Below are 15043 nucleotides of genomic sequence, written 5' to 3'. Positions count from 1 at the left end.
GCTAAGAAATAGGGATGGAGGACTGGTGAACGGCTGCTAAGGGTGAGTCTGGTAAACTAAACTACTGGTGAATAGCTCCTTACCACCACTATGAACTCCTGCAGGAGGGGCCTCAGGTACCTATTAGCAAGCTGTTACCTTGTCTTCCTTTGGTAGTACAAGAGCAAAAGCAATTAATTTCAACCCTGTAGATGCTGCTAACTGTCCACTGCTTGGCTTCAGCTGCTTTTGTTTTAATATCTTTGGTGGAAATGGAAATAAACCAGACTTTCTTCATTTTATTTTTTTCTTCCCTTACACCAGTTGCCATATCTGACTTTAGACAGAAGAGAATATGAAATTGGGGCAATAATGAAAAGCCTGGGGCCAATAAAGGTGTCTCCATCAGCAAATGAGAAGAGTGTGGTTTCTACTGGTGATGCTGGCGTTAATGGGGATCATATGTAACAGATCACTGATAACCGAACCCCATGTTTATTCATGGAATGTGTCTGTGTGCATGTTTATGCAGGATTATGTTTTGATCACTGCAAGAAGCAAAGGTGAATCAGTTTGGTACAGAAATATTTCCCTTAATTATATTTTAATAGATCATATGCTGTTAAGTGTAGCTTTACACCATTGGAAGGAGGACTGTCTCCTCTCGGGTATTGTACTGAGAAGATTTTAGGATATCTGTGCATAAGTTCATGGTCCTAGGACAGCTGAAAAATAGCACATGGTGGAAAGTAGGGTTTCTCTTATGGGGACACCCCGTGCTTCGGGCGTACCCTGCTTGCACAGGTCAAGATCCCCTAACTGACCCAAAATAATAGTTTCAAACACATTAACAACACAAAGCTGGAAGGTGGCACACAACTGAATAACAGGAGGGTGTGCACAGTATGTTTTGGGAAAGGTTAGAGGAATTCACGTTTCTTTCTCATGCTTTCTTTTCTCTGCCTCTTTCTTGATATGTGTTTTACCCAAATAAAAACAAGCAGAAAGGAAACTACCTTGAATCCATAGCGGGAGCTTGTTCAGAGAAACTCATATTTAAGGACTCTCACCACAGAATGGCTGTCCTGACCTGCAAGGCATCAGCTACCCTTGCTCAGCAACCGCCCCTTAGGGTAGCAAAAGGAAGAGGAAAGGTTTCTCCTTGTGAAGGTAAAGCTGGAAATGGTGAGACCACATACTGGTTCCATGGGTTTTGTGCCACGGACAGGAGAGGCACAGGCTCCTAAGAACCGTTTGGTTGTCAAGGCAGCTAATCTCAGTGCAGCTCACCAGCTTCTGTGCTGTGGGAGACTTGTGACTGACACACATGCACATCAACACACCAGCCCTCCCCCGAGCCTGTGAACACCACATGGAAGCATATGACACCAGAAGTGTTTCATTTAATATTGCCCCTGCAAGGGGCTTCACTGTAACAGTAACAAGAAGGCATCTTTGCCAAGAGCTGCCCAGGGCGAGAAGACTCTGGGCAGTAACAGTGCCCCCGGGAAAAAGCCAGAGAATTAACAAGCAAGTCCAAGCAGCTCTGGAGCAGCCAAAGTCCAAACACACAGAGCTGCTTCAGACAAGCCCTGGCTCGTGCTGGAGGCAGAGGGCTCTGACCGGGCCCAGTATCAGTGCTGGAGGCAGAGGGCTCAGGAGCGGCTCCGGTCTTCATGGTTGCCTACAATCATTTTGCTGTAGAGTTTCTGTTGTTCCTCCTTGAACGTATCTTTCACCTTCTCCCTCTTCAGACCTCCATCCCTGTGAAGAGAGTCATATGCTCAGTGGAGCTACAGGTGTGCACTGACACCTCCATTGGGGCTTCTCAGAGCAGCAGGTCCCACACCGGCCGGACAGCTGCACTTGCACCTCGGGCTGCCAAGACACACTGCAGGCTGACTGTCCCCAAGGGGAGTTTCTTTCACACCTTGCTTTGCCAGGAGTGGCACCCATGGCCCTGCACAGGGCTCTACATGGCAGCTCTGTCAGTGTGAGGTGCTCTGATACCAGCACAGCACAGCGCCTGCAGAGGCCCTCCACCTCCGAGGCTCTGACGATCTTAGTGCCTGACAAGAGAGGTTCTCAAGATCCACCTGTTTTGCTAGCAGCATCAAGAAGAACAAGGGTATCTAAGTGCAAGCCAGAATCACAGAATGAAGCTCTGGTGCCCAGCACACACAGAAGAAGGAAAGATTTGGGTCCTGACTACAGAGCAGCAGTTTTGGAGACTTATCTCCATTTCTCCATAGGCCTAATCTGCCCAATGCAAGAAATGAACTTAGCTCTGCAGCCCACACACACTTACCAGGACCCAGGAGCAAGGAACCCTAGCACCAGGAAGAGAAAAGCCTGCCTGGACTCACCAGAGCAGATCCACAAGGCCTCCCTGCCTGGCAATGGCTGACTTCACTCGATTGGCAAACTGGACAGCGTCCTCTTCAGGCTGTGGGAAAATGACATCATGCAGCAGAAGAAAAGGGCAGCCCTGCAGTGGATCGGGTAGGGCAGGCTCAGCTTACTTACCTGCCTGGTCATCGGGGGCAAGTACCAGACACTGCAGACAATGGCCCAGCTGGTCATCATCCTGAGGAGGTAGGTTACCATGCCGTACTTGCTGCTGTTCCAAAAGGCATCTCCAAACTGTGGATCGTACTACAGAGGCAGAAGAGTTCATGAAAGTCAGGCAGAGGATGCGCCCTCCCTGAGGCTCCGAGTTCTCCCCAAAGCCCAGCTGTAGGCCAGCCCTCCCCAGCGCACCACATGAAGTAACCTCAGTGTCCCCACGCCCTCAGACCAGGCTGCTGACCCATCAGTGCCAAGACTGAGCCACTACGACTCAGCTCTCATGCAGAGGGCTACTTCTGCTGTAAGAACGTTTGCTTTCTCATACCTTGATGGCTACAGGGTAAACTGTGGCTCCAATTTCAAAGCTCCCCTTTTTGAACATCATCACAGACGTGTTGTTGATGCAGGTTCCTGTTAAAGGCAAGCACAATCTTCTCAACTTCCCCTTGCAAGTCAGTTCAAGGGTCTAAGCTATACACCTACAGGCATCCAGCAGCTGACCCCTAACACTCACTCCAAACCCCGCTCTCTGGGTGCACAGGAGGTGCAGCATCACTAAGACATCATATATGACTTCTGCATTCCTGGCTCAGTTAGTTCTAAAATTATAATGCTCCTTTTGCCTCACTGAAGGCTCTCAAGGCCCTTGGCTGCACAAGCAAGGAAGTCACATAAAGAGGGTGCTGTCCCAGCACACCCTCTCCACCAGGGGCTCCTCTGGCCTCACTCCACGACTCACCTTCTGGAAAGATAAGAATAGGCAGTTTGCTCTTGTCCTGGACGTGCTCTGTAAGCCTAAACAGAAGAGCGTCACCAATTAGCACACGGCACCGGGGCTATCCTAGCAACCCACACAGCACACAGCGCTTATCCTTCAGTCACCGAGGACTATCTGGATGCCAGTGACACTGCCACACTCTCCCAACACCCACGAGGAGAGGCAGTGTCCTCACCCAAGGGAAGGGGGCAGCCCCCTGTCTTTCCCAGCCTCCAGACCTCTCCCTGCAGCTAGCAACTGTCACACCTTTTGGCGACGAGGTGACGGTCTTTGACCTCTGAGCGTTCAAACCAGACGTGGGGGCAAGCCTTCACCATGGCTCTCTGTATCACACCCATCAGCCCGCCGTGGATTTGACCCACCTGAACAGCACGAGAAGACACAAGTTACAAGACCTGGGCACGCTTGAAGGCCAAGGCAGCTCCTACAGCTTCGCAGCCAAGCTGAGGTTCATCTTTCCACCCCTGTCCCGGTAAGGCTGAGAGGCTCTGACTGGAAAGATGCAGCAAGCCCCAGGGTGGCCAAGCTGAGGATGTAGCTTGCTCTTCCATAGAGAGCAAAGCCAAGAACTCTCCTTGCAAAGCAGTGGCCAGAATGCCTTGGTGCTCTGAATTCCAGGCAAACTCGCTGGAAAGCAACGCAACAGGGTATCAGTGCACAGGGCCTGAGAGTTCATGCAGTTCTGCGTGTGCAAAAGCCTCTTTCTGCCCACAACTTGCCCCATGCAATATACTTGCTGCTCCAAAAATACATCTGGCCAGGCCTCAGCAGGCAGAGCTGGGGCACAGACCTTACCATTGCATAGTAGCCATCGCTGGCAAGGATGATCACGTCAATGGGGGATGTGTGATTGGCCACGCAGATGCCTCCGTTTCGGGGTCTGTTTTCTCTAAATGCAAAACAAAGACACAGATGAGGGCAGAGGAACGAAGAGAGAGGCCTGCAAGAGGCACAGCACGGAGTGGCTGGAGGGGAAGGACGGTCTGCAACAGGCAGCGCTTCCTTACCGATCGTGGTAGGTGATGATGGCTGTGAGGGCACGCACGCAGATCCGGTAGCACATCAGGTGGACGTGCTTGCTGAGGAACTCTTTACACCTGCAGCCCAGAACAGAGACTATCACCCCCAGCTCCCTGTGATGGTGCCACTTGGCCCAGCTGGCTCAGGCCATGAGATCCAACTGCAGAAACACATCTCCCGCTGGGGTTTGCTGTCAGCTTATGACCACTGACTGATAATGCCCAAGAAGCACGCTTAGGTCTTTGTTCTCTTCTGGTTTTATTCTGTTCAGAGCCCAGGGCTGAGAGACCCGCCAAGGGCCTTAATGTTTGTATTTAGGTCCTTTGTTTAAAATTACAGGGTGTCTGTTCCTGACAGGCTACAGATGCCAGGACTCTGCGCCTCGCCTGCAGCAGGCAGAACAGCCAGGCCTTTCAAGAAACATTCAGGATCATCAGGTCTCAAATGGCCCACGGAGCTGCCCCATCCCTTCTTCTCTCCAAGACCAACTCACCTTCCATTTGGCAAATATCCCACGACTGTAGTGCCAGTCACCAACAAACTGATACCAGTAAACGCCAGGGCTATCCTGCAGAAAGAGGGAAGTCACATGCTAGCAAAGCCAGGCCACAGGCCCTGCACAGCACCTGTCCGTCCCTCCTGATCGTGCTGAGCAGGGTCCACGGGACTTGAGGACCAGCTGCACCTGCTGCAGCAGCGACAGCCCGCAGCACCACCTCATGGGCACGCTGCACAGCAGCACTCACCTGAGGGGCAGCAGGAAGCAGTAGCGGATGAGAACACCCAGTCCCCAGAGAACAGTGAGGCGCAGGCTGATGTAATGGAAGTTGTAGTTGGTCCTGCTGAGCAGATTCCAGGACTCCAGCTCTTCAGCTGAAAACCTCTTGGTCACTTCATCATCCATGATGGTCTCGATGCCTTTGCGGCAGAAATAGAAGATATCTGAGAGCTCAAACTCAGGGGTGTCCAGGGCTTTGCCACTGCCACTCCGGCGGATCTCCTTGATCTCCTCTTCCAGAGATGTTGGTTCTTTCGCAATGATACCTGTAAGAGGCCACGGGCAGCTGAGCAAAGCTCAAAGACAGATGAGAGCCAGGGTTTCCCTTCCCTCCTCCAGCCCAGCCAGGAACAAACCAGTCCTCCCAGCTACCTAGACATGAAGCAAGCTCTAGGTGCCTCATGCACCTGATCTCTCCACAGCCACCCTGCTGCTCCACCTACAGGGAGAGGGTTTCCCACCCTACCTCGGCTGCTCACAGACACATTTACCACAGCTCCCATACAGAAATTTGAACTTGGTGTATACCCACGCAGGGCACGATCTTACCATTGACATAGGGCTTGTATAACGGATGGTTCTTCTCCTTGGCACCACGCTCTATTCTCAGTGTTGCCCACTGCAAGAGACACACGTGGCAATCAAGACTGTCAAAGCCTGCAGCTCCCCTTCAGAATGCCCATTTTCCAGTTGGCTTTCAGGGAAGACCACAGGTAAGGGGAAAAGAGGAGATGAAGGCAGAAGGCTTCTGTACAGAACTGAATGAAAGTCATGAACATGCAACCGAACTGAGGGAGAAGCAGAAACTGGGGTGGGAAGAAAGTTCCCAGAGCAGAGATTTGTCTGCAGTGGGGCAAGAGGACTGCTGGGGAGGTGAGCAGCACCTAGGAAAGCCTTAACACGCACACATGAGCGTGCCATTCTGCACAGCAGAGCCCCAGCAAAGAATGAACACCAGCAGATGGAAGAGTGCTCAGTGGTGAGATGGCACAGCAGGATTTTCTGCAGCCCCTGTCCTGCAGGCTCTGCTGTAGCTCGCAGGTGGCTGCCGCTGCCCAGCCTCCAGGTTTGCAACACTGGCCTTGAGAGTCCGGAAAATATTTCTTGTGAATAATGCTCCCCAGGCGTACACATCCCAGTGACCAGCCCCAGTCGCTGAGTTTTCCATCAATCTGTGGGCAGTTCTGCCAGAGTGCTCTTCTCTCCCACTACAAAGATCCTTTGATAAAAGCTGAAGTAGATTTCAAAGTCTTTTCAGAAAAACAGTTTCAAAATTGAACACCAAAACATGCATTGAGAGTAAATGTTCCAGAACTAAATTAAAGAAAGGAAAGGAGAAAATAAAATAATAATAATAAAAAGGCCAGTGAAATGTTCCATTTTGGATAAACCAAAATTCTTCTGTATTTTTTCTCTCAGTTCAGTCACTAAGTTTGAAGCCAGGCTTTCAGACACCTGTGTTAATGCAGCCCTGCACAACGCCCTGGGACTCCCACTCACACACAGGGCTGCCCTCCCAAGTCCAGAGATCGTCCCAGGAGCAATCAGCCCTGCTCAGGCAGCAGCAGCACCACCAAACACTGCAGAGGTCTGAACTACACATGTAAGAGTCTGAAACTTCCCTGCTAAGCACAAGACAACCCTCTTCCTCTTCCCTGGGCTGGCAGCGTGGGGTGGTTTGGGTTTTACCTATTGGGAGTTTGACAAAAATTCTGGGTTCATCAGGGACTTGATTCAAGGAGAGGTTCTGGGTAAGATAGCTCAGAAAATAGGTCTGCAAAGGCAGGCAGGGAAACAGCATAACCCCACGCTGGAAAATTCCACTTGGCTTCTCGGTGTCCAGAGGGGCAGTGAGGGTTGCTGGGTGTCCTCAGGCTGCAGGTACAAACGTGGCTGCTGGGCTCGGCAGATAAGCAGGTGGCGCCCCAGGACAGAAAGGTCTTGAAAGTTCTGGGTTCTGGCTGCAGACTGCTCAGGGTTCACAGCACACAAAGTCCCGCCTCGCTGCCTGCTTTTGCTTCATCCAAACGTACCAGAGATAAGCAGCCCACTGCCTGCAGCCCCGTCCCTCCCCACCATGCCCTACACCCCTTTTGGCTTCCTTCCACATCAAACTGCAGCAGCGCCCAGCCTCGTCTGGGACGTTAACCCCTCCGAGCACACGCCTCCTCCCAGCACATCTGCAGCTGCACAGGACGGCGGCACTATCTGCATACCGACTGCCTGCGCTGTCCTGCCCTACTACTTGTCTGAAGACTTCGTGGCTTAATTACAGGAAAAAAAAGACCAGCCCGTGATCATTAGTCCAATAAATTGTGTTTGGCTGAGATGACTCCTGCGGGTCAGCTGGCAGCAGCGCGTCACCAGCAAACCAACCTCCCACCCCAGCCACCTTCAGTGTTCTGCTGAGGGGCAAAAGCCTCTCCTCCCAGCACAACTGTGCTTGACGAGACCCCTGTAATTGCTCTCCAACACTCAAAATGTTGAGAACATGACTTACCTGAAAAATCTTTAATAATGTTTTCATGTAAATCTTGCGGATGCCAAAGGAGACTCCAAAAATTGCTGGCACAATGATGAAAACCAGAAGCAGAGTGAAGAGGACAGTTATGGAAATCCCCAAGAGATTAACGACCAGGCTGTCAAAGGGGAGCAGGAGGAACATGGTGAAGGGCCTAAGCAAGGCTGGTGCCCTGCGCCCCCACAGCCAGGCAGAAAGGCTGCCCACAGCAGTTAACCAGTCCTGCTATTATTCAGCAAAAGTCTTACACATGTACCGAGTCCGCAGCTGCTCACAGACCCCATTCCAAAGTTCACATCTTTTTTGGGCTCTACAAGAGAGGGAATGCAACAGGATCAGGGAGCGCGGTTGGGAAAACAAGCAAACAGACTGCCAGGAGCCCCGGTGAGTTCAAACAGCGCAGGCTGAGGAGCTCAAAGGAGATGTAGCATGCGAGCAAGTTCCTCCATGGGTCTGCAGCAAGTACTGGCGTGAAGCTGTGTGAACGGATCTCCCAAGGTGCCGCTGAGCAAGTTCCGCTGTGGGGCAGCTTGTGAAGACGCCAGCAGTAGAATTCCCCTCTGGCTGCCGAGAGCATACAGTATCTCCTCACGGGGACAAGGTGGAGTCCATCCCTGAGTCTGCATTGGAGGAGATCGAGGGAGGTGGCACTTGCAGGCGCCTACTGAGCGTGGAGCTATTGCTGTTCTTTCCACGAGGACGCAGACACTGGCACAGACCCTAGCATGACGCCTGTAACAAGTTTAATTCCACAGGCCCTGCGCATCCACTCACACTGAAGGGTCGTAACACACTCAAATGAAGCTTGTGTCCCTGGAAAACTCTTCAAAGAGCGAGTTGGCTTCTTGGCAGACCAGGCACTCGCATGTCACCAGCACTAGCAGAGGAAAGAGAAACCGAAGTCAGGCAAGCCGCACAACTCCGAGAGACGTCAACATGGAGAGGGTGGCAGGAGGCCAGGCACAGCGGGCTCTGAGCTGTCAGAGGCAGTGCTCAGGCTGAGGACACATCACCCCGAGCAGCTCCTCGGGCACAGTGGACTCAGGCCGCCACTCCAGCTACCGCCTGGCACCGCTACAGATGTGTGTGCTGCACCTTCCTCCCATCCAAAGCTCAGCCTGAGCAGCTGCTAGAACCACCCTCAGAGCGCAGGATATCAGCAGGCTCCGTAAGCAGCTCCCAAATACAGGAAAGGAGCCAATGGAGTGACAGAGGATTCCCCGGAGCGCCAGCGACCTTACCGCCCCTCTCATGTCACAGGAATCCCAGAGCAGGGAGCCAGCCGGGCCCCAGCTTCCTGGGCAGGAATCACTTCCTCTGCTCCCGTACACAGGTTCCTGGGGCGCGGCTCCCCCCCTGCTGCCTCACGGACAGTTCACGGCAGGAACTTAGCCCAAGGCAAGAATTACTGCGGATGATTAGCCACAGCGGAACGCGCTGGGGCACGGGGACCAGGCAAAGGTCAACACCCGACAGCAGGGCTCTCGGGAGGCGATGCCCCTGGCGCAGCGGGCACGCGGGAGGCCAACGCCGGCTGCTGGGAAGAGCTCAGGGGAGAACGCCCGGGGGACGCTGCCCTCGCCTGCCACCGGAGGGCACGGGCCTGGGCCCGAGGACGGGCACTTGGGAAGCGCAGGGGGGCAGGGGCCGGGCGGCCCCTGTGCTCCCCCGGGGAACGGAGCAGCCCCGCCCCGGCCCCAGGCACGCGGTGCCCGTACCGTACCGTACCGTACCGCACCGTACCGGCGGCCCCCCGGGCCGGGCAGCCCCGCCCCGCGCCGCCGCCCCCCGTTTGGCCGCGGCCTCCGGGCCCACCCCGCACGGAGCCGGGGCGGACGGCGCCTTACCCTTAACCCTTACCGGGGCCGGGAGCTGGGCCGGGCCTCCCCTCCCCTCCCCACACGCGGGGGCGCTGCGGCGCGGCCCGGAGCGGGCGGGGAGGCCACGCTGCTGCCGGTTAACGGTCACAACGGCCCGCGGCCCGGCCGGGCCCCGCGCTACCGCCCCACCCCGCCCCGCCCCGCCCGCAGCGGGACCGGGCCCGAACCGAACCCAACGGAGCCGAACCGAGCTCCCCCTCCTCCCCCCCCAGCCCCGCTGGGCACCCACCTGCCGCCGCCGCCGCCGGGCCCGGCCCCGCCCCCGCCACGTGCCGTGCGCGCCCCCGCCCCGCGCGATGACGCCACCGCGGGGCCGCGCACGCCGCCGGGCCCGCCCCGCCCCCCCCCCGCCCCCCCCCCGCCCCCCCCCCGCCCCGCCGCAGAGCCGCAGCCGCTCCAGCCCCCGCCGCCTTTATTGAGCCCGTCACAGCCCGGCCGCGCCGCGAACCCCCCCGGTAAGGCCCTGGGGCGGCAGCCCGGCCCCCCCCCGGCGGCCCGTCCGTCCCCGCTGTCCACGCCTCTCGCAGCGGCGCCGCCTTCTGGGACCGCCGGGAGGCGCCCCCCGGGCGCTGCGGCAGGGCCGGCTCTGAAGGTCCCGCGGAGGAGCGAGCAAAGCGGCCCCTGCCGCTGCCGGCCCCCCCCGGTGAGCCCCGCACCACGGCAGGGACGGGGACGGGAAGGGACGGAGCTCCGCCTGTCCCCCCGCTGCTCCCCTACCAGTACGGGGCGCGAGGCTCCGAGAGCCGCCAGGGCTGCAGGTGAGAAAGGACAAGGGCGGCAGCCCGGGAGGTGCCAAGATGCTCCCGGGCCCCGTTGGCACTCTTCACGGCATGGGAAGGAGGGCGGATCGTGCCCACGTGGCAGATCCTGTAGTTCCTCCCGTGGTTGTTGTCCCAGTGGGTCTTCTGCCCACACTGAAAGGAGATGCAGAACTCCGTGGCCCTGCGGGAGCTGGAGGACTTAGGCAGCGAGAGCTCAAAGGAGAAGGTGTCTGTGTCAGCCGAGCCATACGTGCTGTGCATGTACTGGCAGCAGATGTCTCGAAAGCTCTTCCAGCCATCAAAAGTGATGCGGACTGTGACTTTCTTCTCATATTCGATGTTTCTGACCTTCACTGTCCCTGACAGGGCACGGTCCTGGATCAGGCAGCTCTCCAGGCAGACCAGGTTGCTGTGCAGGCGGCTGCGGAAAGCTGCATAGTCTGAAGAGGGCTGTGGGAAGTCCAGCACGTACCTGCAAACTTCTGGGCGTGAGTCCCGCAGCCTGGGTCGGAAGCAAGCGAGGTCTGACAGGGTGTGCTGCAAATCACAGAGGTCCTCCTCGATCTTTGAGAAGAAACGGATGGCTGTCAGCGAGAGCCCTTTCATATCGGCAAACACAACCCTCTTCTTCTTCTGGCTCTTAGAGCTCTTGGTGCTATCTCGCCGCTCAGGCTCGTGCTCTGCGCTCGGCTTCTGGTTGAGACAGGAGCGGAGGGGTTTGCGCGCCCGACTGCCCCGCAGCTCCTCGTAGGAGGTCAGCAGCTTGCGGATGGGGGGCGAGTGGCCCAGGCAGAGCCGCACGGCCAGGTCCACGGGCATGGCTGGGGGGGGCGACGGCCCGCGGGCTGTACACCTGGAAAAGCCTGGAGGTGAAGAAGGGGCAGGCGGTGAGCCCCGGCTGCCGGGCGGCAGGGCCCCGGCCCGGTCCCGGTCCCGGTCCCGCTCCCTCCCTCCCGCCCCCCCGCGCTCACTCTCCGCAGCTCATCGCGCCCCGGCCCCGCCGCTCCCTCCGCCGCCGGCGCCGCGCGATGAATGGGGCCGTGGGAGCGCCCGCCGCCGGGACGCCGCGCGGCAGCGAATCGGCGCCGGGGACGCGCCCGCGAGCGACCAATGGCGGCTCGGGGCCGGCGACGCCCCGCCCCCCCAAACCCGGACCCGCGGGCCGAGCCCGGCCGCCCCCAGCCCCCGAGCACGGCGGGGCCCCGGGGGAACGGTCCCGGAACGGCACCGCCCGGGGCAGCCGCGGCCCGAGCAGCGCTGCCCTCCCCTGCCCTCCCCTCCCACTGCCGCCTGCCCCTCTCTTTCCAGGGGGCTTTAGGGCAGCCGTCGCCGGGGCTTTCCCGGTCACAGGGAAGCCGAGTGCCCCGGACCAGAACGCCCCCAGCGCGGCAGCTTCCTGCCCCTGCTTCCTCGCCCTGTTAAAGGTGCCGTGGGGTGCCTGCCACTCGCATTCAGAGCCGCCCTCACTGCTCAGCTCACATGTGACTCCCTGACAGAAAGGACTGTCACCTAAATCAGATCACCCCTGCCCTGCGCTACCTGCTCATCGCCCCGGAGCTGTCTAGCCATTTAGGTTAAGCAGACCTGATTTTTCCTGCTGACAGCACAGATCTTGATCAGCTCATGACAGAACCCATCTATCAATATTTATACACGGCTTCTCACCGCCACTGCCTGAACGTCTTCAGCACGGTGCAAGATGTCTCTCCCTGGATGAGCAGAAGTGAGCCTGAACTCTGTGCGTGGCTGGCAGGAATCTGCAGCTCAGCCCTGGCCTCGGTCAGCAAAAACATCAGCAAACAGCCGGAGCCAAAGCTGAGTGCTCCCCTGGAAGGACGTGTGGCACTGAGGTCACTGCGGGTCAGACACTCCTGCCTGGGGAGGAGCACGGCAGAGCCCTTTGCGGATAACCAGGAGCCAGATGCACTTGTCCGGCTGGGCCTGCAGGAGCCGTGTGGTGTTAATTCCTTGCTGGTACCAGTTCCCCAACCCGGCCAGCATCAGGATGGATTCATCTGATGGGCCTGTTAAGCCCATGCCTAGGCCAGAGAGCCCTGCTGTCAGCACACGCCTGCCATGCTGAGCCAGAAGCCTTGAGCTGAAGCCCTGGCTGGCAGCAGGGCTCAGGCCGTCCCTGGAAGCAGTGCTCCTCGTTTCTGAGGCTGGCCTCGGACACAAGCAGGGTCACATCCTTCCGCAGAGGTCAGAAGGAGGACAGGCCATGTTGTACTCATGCCTGCAATGGCTAACTGTGGCTGCAACCGCCCAAGTTACAAACCCAGGCAATGTCTTCCCAGGGTCATGCCAGTGAACGAACCCCTCTTCCCTGGAACTAATGGTTCTTCCTCATGGTCTCCTAATTTGTCTGCTTCTGAACCTTTCAACACTCAAAACGCTCCCTGCAGAAGTTCCAGCTGTTTCCCACTGTGACTTTTTGTAGGCATTTATTCCTACTTACTAAAGAACGATCATCCTTGCTGAATTACATGCTAGTGAGATCATTTTCCTGCAGATACCCTAGAAAAAAGAAACAATCACCTTTTGTTTTTTTTTCTCGATGGCTTTCAGAGGAACAGCCCCCTTGCTATCAGTTCTAATACAGGCACCTCTCAATTCTAGGAAAGACGCTGTCAAACAGCACAGCAACCTACAGCCACAGCGAACAGAGAAAGCTCACCGAAGTGCCAGGGATGGGTTCTTCACGAGGCTGGGGCCCCGGGGAAGACGGCCACCCTGCACACAGCTGTGCTGGGCTGCGTACCAGAGGATTGCATTCAATCACATAGGTAAGCACACACACTGCAGGCAGTGAGTCAGTTCCCAGCAGTTTCTTCCTGAGAACCATCCTTTCATCACATCCTCTCAGACTGACAGCGCGTATTCGACTTCAGTGACCTGGGGAAGTTGACACGGCCATGCAAGAGGCTTCCTGCTAATGAAAGCAATCGCTCCACCTTTCTCTTGCACTCGGGAGAGTAGATCCGGCTCAAGCTGGGAAATCACAGCTCACCACCAGTGCCCTCTCTGTGACCTCTTCCACCACCCACCTACTTTGCATTGAAAGCTGATCACCCAGTAAACCAAGCTACCTGCACCCTGGAAGGAACAGAGAACAGGGGCTATATTTCAGCCCAGCAGCGGACCGTGGAGCAGCTGTTCCCTCTCAGTGCATTCTCATCACAGGCACAGACTAAGGTGGACTGACCACCAAGTCTTTTTCTCCATCTAGAAGTACAAGCCAAAAGCACCTCTTCATCGACAAGGTTGCAGATGTTTCCCCTTCCCCCAACACGGATGAGGAAACAGAAGCACTGTGTTGCGCTGAGACAGCATCCAGTCCCAGAAGTGTCCAGGTACTTGTTTACGGAAGGACACAGCGAGCAGACAGCAGCACTTTCAGGTGGGCCTAAACTTAACCTGTTAGCCTGACTGATCCCAACCTATGAGCCATGTTCAAAAATCCTGCACAGCCTGTGACGATGCTGCCACGTACCAGCTTTCACACTCCAGAAAGGAGCTGTGCTGCAGGCACTCTAGGAAAAATCAGCTCTGGTTGAGATTTGGCTGCTAGAAGAGGGCAGGGGCCCCTTTCACTCACACTGCTGCAGCCACGTGCTGCCCGGACAACTGTTCAGTCAAACTTAATAGGGCCAAGGAGAAAGTCTGCCAGACAGGCCACTAGACGTTCTCCAAGCAGCTCTTCCTGAGCACGTTTTGCAGCAGCAGATTAACAATGACTTTGAACGGGATCTCGGTCACCTCTGTGAAGCTGCCTGGGCTGTAGGAACAGGCAGGGTGCAATCCAAAGCCCTTTCCTGGGGGCTGCGCAGAGGTATGCGCCACTGATTCCTAAGGATTAAACCCAGCTTCCTCTTAACGCCTGTACTTAAAAGAATCTTCTTTACCTAAATGGATTCATTAGAAACACTATAAAGCACACATGCAAAGCCACTCACACTACAAGATGCACTGTGTCACACCCTGCCTGGCAGAGAAAGGGCAGTGTCAGAGGAGCACCAGCCTGTTCCCCACAGAGCACGATGCAGGGAAGGCCCCGAGCTGAAGGAAAATGAGCCACAGTCTGCTCATGCACTTGGCAGGCACTGGGCTGCGTAGCAGGGGACTAGGAGAGGCATGCAAGGGTCAGCAGGGCAGGAGGAGTTTTTGCTCTGTGTGACCAGCACCAAGGAATTGCTCAACTCCCCTTCCCCAGCAGCTGTTTCAGCAGAAGGCAGCTTGACAGCTTCTACCCTCACAAATGCAGACAGCAGCTGCAGCAGAACTCCACACTTTCTGGAGGGAGACTCTTCAGATTCAGAGTGCACACAGCAGAAAGCTGCTTTCACCTGACCCCATCGTTACAGTGACTCCATTTTAGTGAAACTGATCACCACTGTTCTCAAATGAGGCATCCTGGCAGAACATGCCCTCTGCCGTGTAACTCTGCAGCACCTGGTTCTAGAGATCCACACCTCCCTGCACAGGGAGCTGAATGCTCTGCTGCAGAACTCAGATACAGAGTGCTAGCCTTAGAGGAAGCAACATGAACACACAACGCATAGCTGGTGAGGCAAAACCAAGACTGCTTCTGTTCTCACCCTGCAACAAGAGACTGCTTGGGAAAGCTCCGCCAGACTTGTGCTGCAGAATCCTTCTGAACACAACAGCACCACAAGCTTACAGAATCCTTCAGTTCTTCCAGTGCTCAGCTGCTGGTCGTGCAGACCGTCCTGTACCAAGGGCCTTACTTGTCCTGAA

At 56.4% G+C, this 15043-nt stretch overlaps 2 protein-coding genes across 4 annotated transcripts; both read right to left on the bottom strand.

Annotated features, from left to right (window-relative positions):
* Positions 1-1364: 1364 nt before the first annotated feature.
* Positions 1365-9803, bottom strand: GPAT4 (glycerol-3-phosphate acyltransferase 4). Its single transcript, XM_084302300.1, has 13 exons — positions 9754-9803; positions 7624-8521; positions 5673-5742; positions 5092-5389; positions 4839-4913; positions 4333-4422; positions 4121-4214; positions 3572-3687; positions 3287-3342; positions 2873-2958; positions 2506-2634; positions 2346-2425; positions 1365-1743 (listed from the first exon to the last, which is right to left on the bottom strand). The coding sequence occupies exons 2-13, from the start codon at positions 7786-7788 to the stop codon at positions 1635-1637; spliced, it is 1368 nt and encodes a 455-aa protein (XP_084158426.1). The 5' UTR covers positions 7789-8521; positions 9754-9803; the 3' UTR covers positions 1365-1634.
* A 130-nt stretch (positions 9804-9933) lies between these two features.
* LOC311219137 (protein phosphatase 1 regulatory subunit 3C-B-like) lies at positions 9934-15014 on the bottom strand. 3 transcript variants are annotated; one of them, XM_084302144.1, is made up of 3 exons: positions 14884-14942; positions 12744-12802; positions 9934-11148 (listed from the first exon to the last, which is right to left on the bottom strand). In XM_084302144.1, exon 3 carries the CDS (start codon positions 11102-11104, stop codon positions 10238-10240), a length of 867 nt encoding a protein of 288 aa, XP_084158270.1. In that variant the 5' UTR covers positions 11105-11148; positions 12744-12802; positions 14884-14942; the 3' UTR covers positions 9934-10237. The 3 variants fall into 3 exon arrangements, with proteins under 3 accessions (XP_084158270.1, XP_084158271.1, XP_084158272.1); XM_084302145.1 differs by lacking the exon at positions 12744-12802 and having other exon boundaries at positions 14884-15014; XM_084302146.1 differs by lacking the exon at positions 12744-12802 and having other exon boundaries at positions 9934-11138; positions 14884-14998.
* Positions 15015-15043: the final 29 nt, after the last annotated feature.

This window comes from Netta rufina (assembly GCF_964035555.1).
Source record: "Netta rufina genome assembly, chromosome: 27".
NCBI lineage: Eukaryota > Metazoa > Chordata > Aves > Anseriformes > Anatidae > Netta > Netta rufina.
Note: the sequence above shows the minus strand (reverse complement) of the source record. Positions and strands in the feature narration are given on the sequence as shown.

Coding starts and splice junctions, on each gene's coding strand:
- GPAT4 (XM_084302300.1), bottom strand. CDS start 7,788: ATGTTCCTCCTGCTCCCCTTTGACAGCCTGGTCGTTAATCTCTTGGGG. Junction 5,390..5,672: donor ATACAAGCCCTATGTCAATG/GTAAGATCGTGC, acceptor GGCCTCTTACAG/GTATCATTGCGAAAGAACCA. Junction 4,914..5,091: donor TGCTTCCTGCTGCCCCTCAG/GTGAGTGCTGCT, acceptor CTCTTTCTGCAG/GATAGCCCTGGCGTTTACTG.
- LOC311219137 (XM_084302145.1), bottom strand. CDS start 11,104: ATGCCCGTGGACCTGGCCGTGCGGCTCTGCCTGGGCCACTCGCCCCCC.